Source organism: Gymnoscopelus braueri (genome assembly GCF_963280865.1).
Source record: "Gymnoscopelus braueri genome assembly, chromosome: 7".
Taxonomy (NCBI): Eukaryota; Metazoa; Chordata; class Actinopteri; order Myctophiformes; family Myctophidae; genus Gymnoscopelus; species Gymnoscopelus braueri.
In genome coordinates, this window is record NC_137608.1 from 34,630,033 (window position 1) to 34,644,626 (window position 14,594).

The 14,594-nt window shown below is 39.9% G+C and overlaps 1 protein-coding gene across 1 annotated transcript; it reads left to right on the forward strand.

Annotated features, from left to right (window-relative positions):
* The first annotated feature begins 3,014 nt into the window (after window positions 1-3,014).
* vamp8 (vesicle-associated membrane protein 8 (endobrevin)) lies at window positions 3,015-13,535 on the forward strand. The gene is made up of 3 exons (XM_080434489.1): window positions 3,015-3,203; window positions 7,433-7,603; window positions 10,789-13,535. Exons 1-3 carry the CDS (start codon window positions 3,189-3,191, stop codon window positions 10,987-10,989), a joined length of 387 nt encoding a protein of 128 aa, XP_080290615.1. The 5' UTR covers window positions 3,015-3,188; the 3' UTR covers window positions 10,990-13,535.
* The last annotated feature ends 1,059 nt before the right edge of the window (window positions 13,536-14,594 follow it).

Below are 14,594 nucleotides of genomic sequence, written 5' to 3' on the forward strand. Positions count from 1 at the left end.
TTTTCTTTAATAACACGGGCTAGGAAGGTCGTACGGCGACAGCTGCATCCAACACATCCACTGACATTTCCGTCGGCTTTACCGTTAGGCTGCTAGGGGTAGTTGAAATACGTTTTTCGTTTATTATTATTTATTTTTTCAGTCTGGAGAGGGCACTTTTTTAGCGACAGGTAAAAGGGCAGGGGCTCAAGCCCCCTTTCATGTCTATGTGTGCACGTGCATGGAAGTATGCCACGGTAAGTTTTGACATCGCATGATTGGCTGAGAGGATTCTAATGCAATGGTAATACATTTAAATTTAAGGTACTCTCATAACTCAGTAGAAATGAACCTATAATAGGTCCATTTGCGCACTCAGTTACAGACCTGTAAGGTTTAATAGGGCTGGCAAAGTTCGCTTGGGTGGGGGAGTGATTTGGGGGGCGTGGCCAAGATTCACCATGTTGGTTGGGTCACTACCAGTCTACAGACCCATCCAACAGGGTACACTACTATATAGCTTGTACACACAGCGGCACATACAAAGAATGACATCAACAATGTTAAAATCCAACTGCAAAAACACACTTTCAAATGTATAAAATGTATAATAATTTGAAAATATCAGATCTACAAGCTCACAATGCTTGTAGATCGGCTATTTTCAAATGGCCGAAATGTATGGGCTGAAGTGGTTACTGTATGTTTTGTAATAATAATCTAAATCTACAAAGTAACCACTGTAAGTCAACGTCACATGAAGGTGTCTTTTATTTGAAAACAAGGTACATTTACAGGATACTATGTGTATAAAAAAGAAACCTCATCAGGCTCAAAGAGGAGTAAAATGGTCTCTGCCCATCCATATTATAATGTGATCATTAACAGGTCAGGCAACTGGTGACTTGAGCCATCATCATCATCAGGATTCGGTTATATTTGCATTGAATGAAAGCACTGCATAATAATATAATGGCCTATGCATTTTAGCCATGTGAAAGAATGCGGTTCTATTTGCATATAATCATTTTATGTAGAAAGACTATGTATTTTATTTGGAAACATGTACAGGTTACTATGTACATAAAAAGGGAACAGATAATGTATCTACAGAGCATAACCTCATGTCTGCTTTTACTATGCAGAAGGGTACTATTAAAAATAGTTTCAGACGCTCAGACAACTTTGTCAAGGATTGTCATGTCCTGCCCACTCCTGGTTTATGCTAGCCTGATTATCAGCCTGTTTGGAACCAGGCTAGGTGTATGCATCAGAGTGATGGGTACCCTACCATTTAATATATGGTACTTGTTGCGTATAGTGCCTATAACTCTCTCTACATGGATCCTGAGGTGTGACTTAGGCCCTCATTGGAAACAAGTCCGCAAGGACTTTTATGAACGGACCTGTTAGACAAAGTATTTTAAATGTAACTGTGCTGTTTTACATTTTTTGCCTAATAAAAGATTCAATCAATCAATCAATCAATGACAACCAAGCCATGCATCGTCTCTTTGTTACGTCGGGAGACCTGGCTGGCTTCCATTTGGGAATGCGGTGAAAAGTTAGTCCGTTGTCCATTTTAGCCCCTTTATTCTCAACTCGTCGATGGTGAGAAGCCGTGGAACAGTTTTCATACAACAATTCATTCCCATTTTGGCGAAACACTGCTGAAAGAGCACCAACTAGCAGGCTACTATTAGCGAACCTCAGAGTGAAGGGAGATGTTGACCCCACCGACCGGGGGCGGGGCTAGCCGCAGCCGTGGAGTGACACCAGCCTTGCCAGCCCTATTTAGATTTAGAACCCCCTCAAGGAACCCTGGACACCACTTTGCAAACCACTGTTCACACTAACACTGCATGTGGCTACACTACCTGTAACATTATTACCTAGCAAATGCTGCTCTAATAAGTAATACAACGAGTATAATAGCAATAATACACTTGAGGTCATCATTGGGGTGAATAAAAAAAACATTTACATTTTAACCAATCTGTATAGAAGTATATTTATACAATATAATTGTGTGTATCTGCTGTGCCAGTGGTTGGAGGTGGTCTCCCTATTCTTCCAATGAGGAATGTTTTGTGTTTGGTTTCCCACAGGGGAGACTCATGTTCAAATCCTGTTGAGTAAAGTTGCAATTCTCTTTTGGGAGAAGACATAACATTGTAGTTCTTTTTCATAGACGCATGTAATTGTATGGATAATTTATTTTCAGCTAGCTGGATATTCTATTTAGGAGGAGGCTGCAGAAACTGAAGAAGATGATGCTAAGCTTAAATTTTTATTGCCTAACATGTGATGCGAGAGTGGTCTAGCCAACACCAACTCAGGACTCCTTGATCGCTGCCCTCCACAGTCCACACTACTATGCACTCCCATCTAACATCAGGGTCTTCAGCTCTATAGCTGTCATGCCGCAGTGCATCTACGTAGGTGGTGTGCTTCTTGCCTTTCCTGGCTTTGCCCTGGGTTGGCTCCCATAGTGTCAGCGGTCATAACAGCCCCATATGACAAGTTCCAACATTGATAGGAACCTGAGTTTAAAGTGTAATCAAACTTGTCATAACTCCTGAGCATACATTCTAGATGTTTTTGTTCTAAGCAGAGAATGTTATGAAATATTCAATCAATACCCACTAGGCCATTGGCTCTCAAAGTGGGGAACGGGGACCCCCAGGGGTCCTTGGGGGGGTTCCAGGGGGTCCCCTGGAAAATGTGTTAATATGGCGTCACAATCATTTTAACCACTTTAACCTTTTATACTTTGGCTATTCAAAAATAGCAGATCTACAAGCTTGTAGATCTGTATTGTAGATCTGCTTTTTTTTTATCGTGAAAAATACATCATTTTGGGGGTCTTTGCCATGAAGATTGAGAAACACTGCACTAGGCAGTAGGCACACAAACACCTGGACTGATGGAAACGCCCTCCAGAGGGATGAAGGAAGGCGGGTGAAAGAGGAGGAGGAGGGACAAGGTGAAAGAGGAGGAGGAGGAGGAACAAGGCGATGGAATTTGGAGAGGGGGAGAAAAAAAACCAGGAAGTTAAACACCGTCTGAGGAGGAAACAAACAGTATCGGGAGCGAGCGTTGAAACTAAAAGAAAACAAGTTCATAAAGGCTTAAACTATCACCATCAGCCCAAGACAACTTCCACCGTGGTCGTCAGGAGACAATAAGGGCTCGTATTCTCACACAAAATGGACATAGATCCGGTAAGTGAGTGTTTCTGGGTTGTCTGTCTCCATGTTCTAGAGCTCAGGTGCAACAAGTGTTTGTTTTTCCTTCTCCATCTTGTTTGTCCCAACAGATTTTCAACACCTATTCATTCTGTTAGATTTCCCCTTGCTTGTTTTCTCCACCACAATCTAATCGTATGCATTTGCAACGTTAAACAAGACCACAGAGAGGAAGTGTTGTAGCCTGGACAACCAGGCCTCTTTACAGCCTCTATGCAGTGTTGCCATGTCGTTTTATTATAAGCGACTTTTGGGCTTGTTTTTCTGTAAAGTTGCTTGTAAATTATTAGTGGTTGCAGGTTTTCTGGACTTGTTTTTGAAGTGTGGTTGCTTATTTGGGCTTGTTTCTTAAGTGTAGTTTCTTATTTGGGCTGGTTCTTAAACATTTTCATTGCAAGGACCCCCAAATTAATATGCATTTGTCCACAGAACCCCCCCATCTGAAAACATTTTGTGCCAGGGACCCCCCATACCAGATTTGTGTTGTTAAAATATATATTTTTCTTTTTTTGAAAATAGCAGATCTACAAGCTCACAACGCAACGCTTTGTCAGCTTGTAGATTGGCTATTTTCAAATTGCCGTAGCCTAGTCGCTTCTTTTGGGCTTGTTTTCAATAGACCTGGTTGCTTATTTCTCTCGCAGAATCTGGCAACGCTGGTCTTTACAGCCACAAAGGCAATTCAAACTTTTATCTTTATTTGCGTAAAGATAATTTGTGTAAATCTGACGTGTCATTTAACAAACAATCACACACGCCACAAAATACTTTGGTCGTAAATGTTTTATAGTTTACATGGCGTATCACCACGTAGCGTGTAATGTATTTACAATTCAATAAAACAAGTTTAAAGCTCCATATTTCAACTACATCCTAAAGATTTCGTTAGTTGTGCATGATGATAGCAGACATGATCTCAGTGCTTCCTTTATTTTGCTATAAATGCTTTGAAAAAATCATACAAGTAAAATATAAATCATAAAGAGGAGGACATCACCTAAAGTGTATTAAATGCTTCCAATGTTCTCTTCAATTCTCTATGCTATGCTACGTTGTTGCTAAATAATGACAGACATGACCTCAGTGCTGTGGGAAAATAAGCTCTCATTTGTGGAGGTTTAGACAACCTTTGAACCATAACTCTGCTGAGAGGAAGTCCAACATCAACAAAGGCCTTAGCCTTCTTTCCAACACAGTTTGTCCATTACTTACACAAAAATCCTGCGTGTTATTTTAACTATTGAGTGTATAAATGTGTACAAATTATGGACCTGTAAGGTTCCATTTTAAGGTTCCATTTTGTTCACACTCTGGGTTGCAAATAAATGAACACTGAGGATTTTACTCCAGTGTGTAGCCTACCAATACAAACACACATCCCTTCTCTCTAACATCCCTACATTCCCAGATATGTTAAAATTCATGACTGGATCACATTTAAGCAGAAGAAGAAGTCCAGTCACATTCGTAGCCTTGGTGCTGTGTGAACCTTATTAAAAAATAAACCAATGTTTTGACAAAAGATGTCTTCCTCAGGGTCTTTTGTCAAAACGTTCCTTTCTTTTGAATGAAATTCACACTGCATCGAGGCCACAAGTGTGTGAGTCAGTGTGACTGCTTCATTTAAAACGTGTATCTATCTCTTCCTCGTGATTGTCACCACAACATTGGTGTCCTCCTTGTCTTGGAAACCATTGAAAAAAGTACATTATGTACCTATTTAGGGGAATCATTTCCTTTGTTTGTTGAATTGATCAATGTTTGAATGTAGTCAGCTCAGAAAAGTGACTTAACACTTCATTATGTTAATCATGTTCACATAGAGTGAGTGCCATGTTTTTTTTTTTTGTTTTAACCACTTAAAACCTCTAGACTTAGTAAACTGGACCCGTCGACACCAAATCTCTTTGCCCAAAATAGCACAAGCTCACAACGCCTCGCTCTTAATGCGATCGGCCATTTATACAGTATAATATATGTAGATCGGCTGTTTTTGGCTAGTGTTCCCCCCCAGAATGTGGATGCTGGTGTTCAAGTTGTTAATGAAAAAGAGTTTAACACAAGGATATCTCATCGTATTATCGCATTATATCCATAGGTTATTATTGTTATAATTGTGAATACTCACAGATTAGGGGTGAGGGTAATTTGCCTAAATTAAGGCTCAATCAACTGAATGTTAATGTGGCCTGTGTGGATTCACAGTGGGCTGTTTAATAGAAAATAACTGAAAACACACATGACTCATCTCAGCAAATCATTTTCTTAGTTAAAGCGTCAGTTAAATCAAAACTAGGACATCTCAATCTATGTACTCAGTGCAAGTTACAAGTCATTCCAAATGTAAGTTGGAATGACGATGAAGTTGACCTGAACTTGATATGATGCGTAATGTTGCCGTCGACAAACTACTGCAACAAACTTGTTTTTCAGGGCATGATACTGTTTCCCTTTCTCTGATGTAGTTGGCTGACATGCGATAGCTTTCTGCCATTCAGCAGACCTCATGGAGTTCCTTGTGCCAGTAGAGAGGCATGTTGGCTGGTTTGAAGAGGGGGAGGGAGCAGTCTTTTTTACAGTAAAGAAAGACAAGAAGGGAGGGAGGAGAGCTGGATGACGTAGCTAAAGCAGCCGGTTTCCCGGAGACGGCTTTGTTTATTGTCTGGTGGCGTCACAAAGGACTTAGAAGGGCTATAGACATGCACACAGATGCACACAATGTGTCACATTAACAGTAACATGGCTACTTCCTAATTTAATTACCATATCATTATAAGCCACCACGTAACAATGACCACATTGCTTATCTATTAGCAGACACAGTGTGAGGTGTCATTCACATTCATGCAGATCTGGTGGCTGCACTGTGGTTAGCTAACAGGTTGAGCTGTTGCATGCAGAGGCCTGAGGGAGTGTACCAAGTGACACTCTGGCCAGCACAGTCAAGACAGCACACAGACTGGTGACTAGAAATATGTTCCTTCCTGATATGCATCACCGGTTACCGGTACGTTTATATATTAGATATGTGAACTATATATGAAAACCATGATGCAGTTATAGCATATAGTTCTATTACCTGTAAGTTACCTATCCACTTTGTGCCTCGTGGCACATAAGGCTTCACGGGGCGCTTCCACTTTTTACGGTCAGCTGCTGCAGTCGTGTAGCAGCTGACCATGGTTATAGTTATATTATAATTACTTTACTTACCAAGTACAGTAGTTGCACAGGAAATCTATATTGGTACAGGGACACTGATACACGCACAAAACACACACACATGTTTATTTTAATTTTATTGTTTATATGTGCTCACACGTCATTGTAGCTCTTGAAAGTGTCACTGGTATAAAAACACTCTTGAAAAGTTTCATTTTGTTGAAACTATTCTATCTTTTTATTTGATTTTCAACATTAAAAACATTTCATTTCCCCATGCCTCCCCCCCCCCCCCCCCCAGCACAAATAGAAGTTCATTATTATTCTCTCTCTTTGTCTTTTGTTCTCTCAAATCATCATACCCTCAGTTATTTTCCATAAAAAAAAAACACTTTCATCTTTTCTGAGTTTGAAATCTTCCCAGCACCGGTCTAGTATTAAAACATTTAATCTGCTTTTTCTTCAGAAAAACAATTAGTCTATTAAGTTAAAATCCAGTAAACCATAATGGTATCACTTTACTTAAGGTATACATTTGTTATTGTAAGTTATATATATATATATATATATATATAGTAATGCATAATTATAAACTTTTTTTGCCAGTGTTATAATGTGCATTATAAATGTGGTTATAAGTTATAACGTATTACAGACCCGACCTTAATGTAAAAGTGTTACCTTAGCACACCAACTTTATCTTAAATCACTGATCTTTTACGAGCACATCTAATATAGCTATCCTTCCTGGTTGGTTGTTGGGAGAAATGGGAGTGAGGTATCATTAACGAGAATTCTGTGTGGTTTTGTAGATTACTGCTGTGCATTTTTTTTTCTTTTACAAGAGAGGCTCTACAATTAATCGAAAAATTATACAATTGTGAAATAGAATACTGCCGTGTCTCAGTGGGCTGCAAGCTTTATCAAAACAAAGGATGCTGTACAGAATCAATGTTGACCTCACCCTCAACCCCACCTTTTCCCATTTTCTCTCTCTCTTTCCCCCATTTTTCTCCTCTTTCCCCCTCCCTTCTTTTTTGTAGGAGCGGAATGGGGATGGTGCTGAGTCGCAGGTTGCACAGGATAAGGTACAGTCCCTGAGGTCCCAGGTGGATGGAGTTAAAAACATCATGACCCAGAATGTGGACCGCATTCTGGCGCGGGGAGAGAGGCTGGACGACCTCATGGACAAGTCAGAAGACCTGCAGGCGGGGGTTAGTATCTCTGTGTGGGATTTAAAACATCCTGGAAGAGAGGGAAACAACAGACTTAACCTTTTGGGTTGACTGAGGAGGTGGGGTTGAGGAAGGGTGGCATTTTATTTTTCCACTTGCACCAATGTATTTATGATGTGCAATAGCTTGGACCCCAGCTGCAATGCTTTGCTGATTTTACATACACAGATTGGAAGCAATTGTAAATGATCTCCCCGTTTTTTTTAGATCTTTGGCCCTCCAGAACCGCAGTCAGGGGTCGTCGTCTCTGTGTGATGTAGAGCCAGAGTGAAAGATAACTCGTCTTTGATGCCAAAAATGTATTCACCACAGGCGTTTTGGTGTACTTGGTAGGGTGCCGCTATCTTGGACCAACAGCTGAGCCAGAATGGTCTCTCGTGGAGCGTATTACCTTTAATTTCTGCATCTTACTATAGACTTGATGGTAGTTACATCATTTCTGATTGGCTCTAAGCCCAAAGTTCTACTTGTTTGATGGTAGTACACTAAGTACATTGCAATTGTAACCATGAAAGTAGGGCCAAAAGTTGGCATCAGGTTGTGCCACGAAATGGAACACTTGAGGCTGTATCTATTTACTGTATAAAATACAGTTGCAGAAAATGGCTACAGGCTGTATATGCAGTAAATGGATACAGCCACACATTGAAACACTGTACTGTATATTCTACAATGAATCACTGTGTAGTCCCTTGGAGGGCAGGCTTATTCTTAGGTTTGATTATAGTTTTTTCGGCATGGCTTCATAGGAGGCCAGCCATCTACGGCTGTAGCGAGATTCACCAATGTCACAATTTGATATGGTTCACAATGTGATTTTCTTTTCATTTATTTAAATTCTTCCTACAAAAGGAGATTCTAGACTTATTTTTATATTTATATATATCAGAAAAATGAGATATATATATATATACACACATTTATTTATTTTTTGAGCGGTGCAACCGCTCCTATAAGAGGGTTTAGGACCCATCCGTCGTGAAAATGTGTCTTTCGCTGTGACGCCATGCTGTGGAAAACACGCCCATAGGCTAAGCTTTGCAGGACGTGCTGTGATTGGCTAACGAGACACATGATGAAATTAACTTCAAACTTCGCAGACGCGCTGTGATTGGCTAGCGAGACGCATGATGAAATTAATAATAATGTAAAAAATTTAAGCACGTCACTTCGCAGGACGTGCTTTGATTGGCTACCGAGATGCATGATGAAATTAATAACTCATAAATAGCACCGCTCACTTCACACTGGGTGTGATTTTTTTTTTTTGTCTGATATATATATATATACTGTATATAAAAAATGTACAGTCTACTCAGTCGTACAACAGTGTGCGACACAAGCTCACAACGTGTCGGGATGTGAGCTTGTAGATCTGCTATTTTCAGGCTTGGCCAAGTCCTATTGTGTAATGTTTGTTTTTGTAGTCCCTTTTGGAGAACCCAGTGGTAGCTATGTGGTCATCAGAAATAAATGATAAAAGCTGGAGCTAGTTACATGGTGTGGCTCTGTAAGAGACATGCAAATGAAAAATACAGTACATGCAGAAGAAAACAATGCCAGATCACATGACAGAAACTGCAGATCTCTGGCAGCAGTTAATCTAATATTTCTTAGATTTCGTCGCTTCCGGGCAGTAACCTTGTATCTCAATTTTTTTGGGGTGTTTTTCCACAAATGAATGCCCTACTTTACTTTGTCATACAACGCAACACAGTGAAAATAGCCAATCTACAAGCTCACAACGTGTTGCGAAGCATTGTTTGGTTGTGGATATTTTCAGTACATTGCATCCATTGGAACATATTGTAGGTTGTTTTCTTGAGTGTAACAATTATGGGCTTGCAAGGTTTCCACCGGACAACAACGATTTGGTGAATACGTAATCCCACATCCTGTTGTCTATCCATATTTGGTCAAGACTGATGTGATGAGGGGCACGGCACGGTGGCGCAGTCTGTAGCGCTGTCGCCTCACAGCTAGAAGGTCCTGGGTTCAATTCCCGCCGGGGACGCTGTGGGCGCTGGGGCCTGTTCTCTCCTCCGCGTCATCAGTGCCCATACCCTAGGTGGGTTTGGCGGAAGGGCCTTTCTGTGTGGAGTTTGCATGTTCTCCCCGTGTCCCCTAGGGTAGGTACCCTCACAAAAAACACACAGTAATCCTGATCTCTATTGCCTCCCCCTGATCAGCCGGGGCACCTGATGGAGGGGAAAGGAACTGGTTGGAATAAAGTGTTACTTCCACTCGCTACTTCATACCGGGGAAACTCCCCCTGTCAGGTGATAAGAAGTGGCCTGCTCACTCCTCATCCATTGAAGGAAGCATGAGCTCAGTTCGGGGCTCTTTCCAGGCTGGCAGAGGGAGATAGTGCCCAGGATTACAGTTTAGGCAATTGGCACTGGGTGAAAAAATGGGTTACAAAAATCGTGGGATAAAAACAAAAAAGACTGACGTGATCATCAACATGATGTCAGAGATCCACATGGGAGCCACTCAGTTATTGGACCTGGTCCTGTTTTCTAGCTTCCACTGAATGAATTTCAGCATGTTTAGTTTGGCACCAGCTATATGACTTTGTGCTTTTAGATTAGGAGGATGTGTTTTTCTTTATATAACAGACAGGTTTAATAACGTCATGTTGTAGACCCTGTTCTAGACCAGTGGTTCTCAACCTTTTCAGGCTGCGACCCCCCCCAAATTAATCATATTTGAACTGGGAACCCCCCACCCTGACAGGCACTTGGAATAGTAGGAGTTGAGGCCTTACATTTAGTTTGACTCTGTTCCACAGATAAATATTGTGAAAATAGCCGCTCTACGTGCTCCAAAAGTGTTGCCTCTTTCTTAGGTGATATTTGACAATTTGGTCTATGTTTGACATTTTCTATAGTATAGTTTGTTGATTACTTTTGATGCTATGAAACTTTCATTTCAGAGGTGTTAAAAAGGTCTTAAAAGTCCTTACATTGTCGCTTTAGAAATGTGCAGATACCCTGTATCTGTACTGTATGTTGGTTTATTTACTGTTGAGTGAGAAAACAATGTTGCACATTAAAGCTAATCATCTGGGGACCCCCCAAAATCATTTGGGGACCCCCAAGTTGTACAGTGAAGTTGTCACTCAACGCAGTATCTCTACCTGTCCCCCCTGTCTTCCTCACCAGGCCCAGCACTTTAAGCAGACGTCACAGAAGGTGGCTCGCAAATACTGGTGGAAGAACGTCAAGCTGGTCGTGGTGATTGTGGTAATCGTGCTCGTCATCATCCTCATCATCATCCTCCTGGCCACGGGAGTCATCCCCATCAGCGGCGCTCCTGTAACCCCCCCTATCAGCCCCACCAAACAGCCACCAAAAAACCCGTAAACACACACTTGCATACACACACATTTATATTCTACGTCACACAAAAATGGATCCATATACTGTAAATTGTTGATGATTGGTAAAAACTTGTAAATCCGTTCTTCTTGCACCTCTTCACTCCACTGATCAATATTTTGTATTTATTTTTGCTGTAATGGAAAATCTCACTTGTCCTCAGTTGAATCAAGGAAAGCGACATCTGACTTATGTGAAAATTTGAGAAAATTCTATCACCTTTTGAGACTTATAAAACCCTTTCAAACGGCATATTATTTGGTTCCTAATCTGCATACACTTTCTTTTTAAATTGTCGGTTTCATCGATATTATTCTCAATTATTACTTTGGATATGCAAGGCTTTTTTTCCTCACAGTTGCACAGTATGCATTTGATTGTGACGTGTATAGCTTAAAATGGTGAATGTGGTTTCGTCCGATCTTATAGTTGTCTGTTTAATTAATTTGTATATGGCCTATTTGCACATTTTTAAAGTCGGTATGTCGCCAGTCACTGTGCAACCTGTGTATTGTCATTACTTTTTTTGTTGTATGTTAGTTTTCTTCCTGTCCAAATATATACACATGAAAAAAAAATATTTTAAATCTGAGTGAAAAATGGTCCCTTGTGCTTACGGGTCAAAGCTAAATGAGAGCACAGCAAAACAAGAAGAAGAAATTATGGCCTGTAAAGATTTTCCTTTTCCGTAAATGATCAACTAAATGACCATGCAATTTTGAACTTCTGCTTAGGTTTCATGGGCTAACAGTATTCATGTGCTCCATGGATTGACCATGTATAGTATATTACTTAAATAAAAGAAAGAAATAGTAGATCAAAATCATAGCTATGACTTTGATGTGATATATTTCACATTATCAACTACACTGCCTTTGCTGTGGGCAGCTATGGCAGATTAGTTTATGTGAAATATATCAAACCAGAAATGCAAGATTTGTAATATTGTGCTGACACATGTGGTTGAATAATCATTTGTTTTAATGCATCTTGTTCATCCTTTTGTCTGAATGAGTTTTAACTAATAGTAGAGATGTTAGCATACCTGTATTCATTCATGTAAGAGATTTGGGTCCAGCAATGTTATGCTTGAAATTGGAGACAAGCATACTGTGCCTTCCATGGCACATTACTGGACATCACTGCTTTAACTGAATAAATTGATAAGCTATATGAAATAAAATAGAGGGGGGTTTGTGCATGTGTAGAGTCATCTGCGAGGGGGTTCTGATGCAAGTGAAGAGTCATCGGCAAGGGGGCTCTGGTACAAGTGGTGAGTCATCTGGGTTTACTATGTACAAGCCAGTCCATAGTTGTTCTTTGTCCCTGCTTTTCATCTTTTGACCTTTCCTTTGTCCAACGAGGTCTCGGATCTCCTTGCCCAGCTTGGCTTTAATTCCAGATTTGTGTTTGGCCGTGATACTGTACGTTGCCTTCTCCCTCGCTTGTCAGAAGCACTCTTCTGCTGCTTTTAACCTCAACTGCAGAATAGCCTTGTTCTCCTTCCACTGGCAAGTCAGTGGATAACTCATGCCAGGCAGTGAAGAAGAAGCCTATTATTTGTTCAAATAATAGGCTTGGCGATGGCGATCTGTTTCAGTCCATTCTCATACCTCTGGAAACATAAACTCTTTCAGCCAGCCATCTGTGAGAGATTATGTAGCATTTTTAGCAATGTCTCCCCCTAGTGGGAAAACTAATGGGCACATTTGCTATTTAGTGCCAACATTTTGTTACACATGAATCAAATTAGTTTGTCTTGAAATCAAAATGTCAGATTAAGATTATTATTCAAATGTCTGCAAACAATTTGTATGAATTCCGCAAACATATCTGCAAATCAGTGAGCATGCAGTAAAATTAATGCAGTCATTTTGTTTTTTGTCCCAAAGAATGCTGAAAAAAAAGATATGACCTACAATTAGTAAAAGTTCTGGCCATGTCAGTCCAAAGCAACTGTTCTAATACCTGTTGGGGTTTGAAGAGGTCTCAAACTTGTACATAGTTAAAAGTGTCCTCACCCATTTGTATATTTGTAATGGCCCTTAACCTCAGTGTTAAAGAAAGTATATAGTCTTTAGAGTATTTATTTTACGGTCTTTGTCTTCCATAATGCTTTATCTTTCTAATCGTTTGTTTTCTTTTTATATACATATATAAATATTGGAAAATTAAGGGGTAGTGTATTATACTGATCTGTAAAAATACTTATTCTTTAGATAAATAAAATCAATTTTGTTTTGAAAAAAATGATTGTGGCACTTTTCACATGAAGATTTCACAGAACATCAACACAACATAATATTGTTCAATGACAGTAATGAAAACATTTTAAACTACAGGGATTTGTTGAAAATCCTTTTTAAGAGGTGTACTTCATACCAGAATCCATTGTCTGTGTTGTAATTTAGTAGGGGGAAATGCTTGCCACAGATGGTCACACCTACTGTATTTAGACTAATAGAATGAACTCATCTTGATTATGGTGTTAGTAGTTTAATCTAAAATACAATAAATAGTATTGACTTACACATGTTTGTTGCTTTAATTTCTTTGGTTTTAATTTAAATTGCCAGTTTACTATATATTTGTCATGCCTTGAGTATTATTGATTCTCCAATAGATATATATATTTGCTTATTTATTATATAATATATGTTTTTAATGCTTTTTTGTTTGAATTCCTAACACCCCAAAATCAGTGAAATTCAACTAATATTATTTATGTCTTCCTAGCATTATCCCTCATTAGAGTCACTACAATGGTTTCGGGGATACACGTTTACACTTACTGTATGTGTGAGATTATGTGGATATTAGTTTTTTATTATGTTGAATAACACAAGAGGGCGACAGAGAGTTCTAATAGAAGACTGGTGAACACGGATAGTAGTTGTGATGTTTAATGTTGCTTCAATGTAAGCCAGCAACATGAAGATACAAAGCTACATTCGATGTTTGTAGCTAGCTTTTAACAACGGCTACAAAGCTACAAATAAGTTGAGCAGGCTTCAACTTCAGATACAAAGCTACAAAGTGACAGATATGCTGTGTAGCTTTGTATCTATCTGCCAGTGCGTGAACGCAGCATAACCAGAAAAGAGCCCTTCGGGCATTTGGCCCCATCCTACCTGAAAGCACCTCCATACCAAGACTATTGCCCACCTGCCCACCTCACTCATACCACCCCAAAATGACCTCAAATTATGTTATAAACCATTTATTACTATGATGCATGTCAGAATACAGATTGAAACCTTTAAATGAGACCAAGTTTTAAACATGCCTTGACTGTACTGACCTACATGTTATCTTCATACCAATGGGCATGGCTGCCAACACTCCGGGATCCTGCAGGAGTCTCCTGGATTTTGACCGCGTCTCCTGACAATCTCCTGGATTTGGTCTCAAACTCCCAAAATTCACCAGAACACAGGAAATTACATCTACTATGTTAAAAGGTTTCTGCGGGAGGACCCCCAGACCCCCCCCGCTTGGGGATTGTGGTCAGTGCAGGCAATCATACAGAGATATTAACTTTTAAGCAATGAATGGTTATTATTAAAGATGAGTCTTACATTCAGTCATAA

Bases quoted from the DNA above. Each gene is read 5' to 3' on its own strand.
- vamp8 (XM_080434489.1), top strand. The intron at 7,604-10,788 runs GTTAGTATCTCT...CTTCCTCACCAG, and splicing joins CAGAAGACCTGCAGGCGGGG to GCCCAGCACTTTAAGCAGAC.